Source organism: Magnolia sinica, chromosome 10 (assembly GCF_029962835.1).
Source record: "Magnolia sinica isolate HGM2019 chromosome 10, MsV1, whole genome shotgun sequence".
Classification (NCBI taxonomy): Eukaryota; Viridiplantae; Streptophyta; class Magnoliopsida; order Magnoliales; family Magnoliaceae; genus Magnolia; species Magnolia sinica.
The window spans coordinates 54,162,206-54,165,058 of NC_080582.1; the positions used below are offsets into that span (position 1 = coordinate 54,162,206).

General features: G+C 47.9%; 1 protein-coding gene across 1 annotated transcript; it reads right to left on the reverse strand.

Annotated features, from left to right (window-relative positions):
- Window positions 1-1,080: 1,080 nt before the first annotated feature.
- Window positions 1,081-1,392, reverse strand: LOC131217519 (leucine-rich repeat extensin-like protein 3). Its single transcript, XM_058212456.1, has one exon. The coding sequence runs from the start codon at window positions 1,390-1,392 to the stop codon at window positions 1,081-1,083; it is 312 nt and encodes a 103-aa protein (XP_058068439.1).
- Window positions 1,393-2,853: the final 1,461 nt, after the last annotated feature.

The following is a 2,853-nucleotide window of genomic DNA, read 5'->3' on the forward strand; positions in this document are numbered from 1 at the left end:
TACATGATCTAAGTTGAGATCTTATTCCAATGGTTAGATGGGGGATTATATGAGTGAAAGTGAGCTGGAAAAATGGAGGAAAGGTGCTGGAGAAGAAGAGAAGAGAGAGGGAGAGAGAGAGAGAAATCCTTAGGAGCAGCTGGTGGAAGCTGCGCTCTCTGCTGCTGCTAAGGAGGACGAGGATGGGGCAACTGCGGTGACCTCTGCTGCTGAATGGGGAGAGGGCACTCATGCCTCCGATGCTCGACCTGACCACAACCGAAGAAAACACCAGAAAAGGGCCAGAAGATGAAACAGCTGGTGGTGTTGATGATGATGAAGAAGCTACTGTCTGAACCGCGGGTTGCCGAAATCCTGATTTGCCCCTCCTTCTCTGCTGATGGAGCTGCCTAGAATAGCCGGCTGGTGATCTCCTCTTCCGGTCTCCACCGAAACTCTGCTCTGTCAACCTCTGGGTCATAGCCTAGTCCTCATAAACTAGTGCCCGATGAATGACCTGGTCGAATGTCTCCAAACAATGCCCTACCACACGACTACGGAGGGCAGGGCACAAACCAGTCACAAAACGATGGGCCCTATTCTTCTCATCGCTAGTGAGATGAGGAACAAATCTAGATAAGGCTAAGAAATAGGCCTCATACTGAGATACAGTCATATCCCCCTGTACTAGGGTCTCAAACTAGATCGCCTGCTGTATCTAAATATGCTCAAGGAAGAACTTCTGGTCGAACCAGGTCACGAACTCCTCCCATGTCCAAACGAACTGAGGCCTGACCATCCTGGATACGGATGACCACTAATGATGGGCCTCACCCTAAAGGAGATAGGTCGCAAGGGATACTCTCTGGCCCGCCGAACACTGTATAGTGTCAAAAATCCTCACAACCTCAGTGCGCCAAGCCTCAGTGGTAGAAGGGTCAGGGTCACCACTAAACCTCAAGGGATCATGCTGTTGGAACTCTCGGGCTATGGCACTAGTATGCGGTAAGTCAGACTTCCTGGGAACCTCAGAGGTAGCTGGCTGACGAGTCTATAATACGGTGGCAATAAGCTGCATCAGCTGTTAGAAATGCTCAGCTCTTATAGGTACTGTCGGAAAGGCAGGGTGGCAGTTACCTCAAGTGGAGGCACAGGTGCAGCCGGCGGAGCAGGAACCTCCAAAACCGGAACAGCAGGCTGAGGAGGGGGGATAGGTGGGGGAACCAGAGCAACTGAAGGAACAGGCCATATCAGGACCTCAAGAATTGGATCCTCAACAACGGGAGCAGGATGTGCTCGAGTAGGATGGGTAACTCGGGTGCCTCGTCCATGGGCACCACAACCACGGGAGCCGTGACCATGGGCACCACGACCACAGGAGCCGTGACCACAAGCGTCATATCCACGTGGCATCGTCTACAAAATAATGATGATGCAAGGAATCAGGACAATTATAAGCTCAATACAGAGTGAAAGGAAGAATCTCGGGACACTTCTTGTCCTATGCTATTGGTAGACATATGATGTTATCCTGAGTTATTTCAGAATTACTTGCTATGCTCTGATACCAACTCCTGTCATGCTCTAGACTCGGTAACCTGACTCACAAGGAACCCGATGGTGGGTTCTGGTCGCAACAACCTCCGTAGTACCCCATTCTCTGCTCCTGAGGCAGGTTCCGATCCTGGGATCCTACAAGGAGGATTTTCATAACAGTATAATAATTTTCAATGCGAGCATACCCAAGATCATAGCAAGTACATCTGAGAATAACAAAGGCACACATCGCAAAATCGACTATAAATTTAAACTTTTACAAATTTACATCAGGTTCAAAAGAACATACATAAGGTATTAAGAAAAGAGAGAGAAATCAGCAACACTGGAGTCCTCACTACTCAACTCTACTCTTCGCCCTGCTACTACAACACCTACCTAGAATCTCCTGCGTGCATCAATTGTACATAAGCTTATAAAAGCTTAGATGGTGCTGAAAGTGTGTGTCAATAGTGCACAGAAGAATAGTAGGAGGTACAAGGAAAGAAACATGCTTAATGAGAATATCACTAGCCTTACCAAGGCTTATCATGAATACCATGCAATAAGTACTGGGAGCCATACCAAGGCTATGCACGAAGGGGCTTATACAGCCAATGCTAATGCAATGCAAGTAATGTCAGTGCTCATAACCAAACCATATGTCAAGTACATTTCCAATCATATGGAAATCACTAGGGTCTATTACACTGCTGAATAATTGTCGCTCTACAGACCCCGCACAGTTAAATGATCATAAGAGACCTCACTACCCGCCTGTGGACAACCAATCACCAGCAAGGCCTGACAGTAGCGGACCCATTTATTAGCTGGTAAGACTCAGCCTAGCAATGCCTCCTCACACCAGGCAGGTCAGGCCACACCCCTAGCTAACCAACTACACGACAGTGGGAGTCGCGGCCTAATGGAATAAGGCCCTCGTGCGTTCATGTATTCCACTCGGTTACGGCGTCGTAACAGATCCTTGGTACAATGGAAGTTTTGAGAATCTCACCTATGAGCATCCTATGCACCCGGTATGCTCAACTAATATTTCTGGTGTCCACACATATGGCCATCCATGAATATCCCTGTGGAGGTAAGGCCCTGATGAAATAGGGACGGATGTCGATCATACTATGCAATGTCATATGCATAAATCACATAAACAGCCTTGCATCATACCTAAACATCCAACATGCTCAAGAGGGGAAAACTCCATCTCGCACAATATCCTGCCCAATAGCATAACCATGACCAATCACATCTCAACCAAGCATGCATATGATGCGTATGGGAGTGGGCCATGAAGATGAACAAGAAATGCCAATGCGATGA

Excerpts from the sequence above, each read along its gene's own strand:
- LOC131217519 (XM_058212456.1), bottom strand. The coding sequence starts at position 1,392 with ATGCCACGTGGATATGACGCTTGTGGTCACGGCTCCTGTGGTCGTGGT.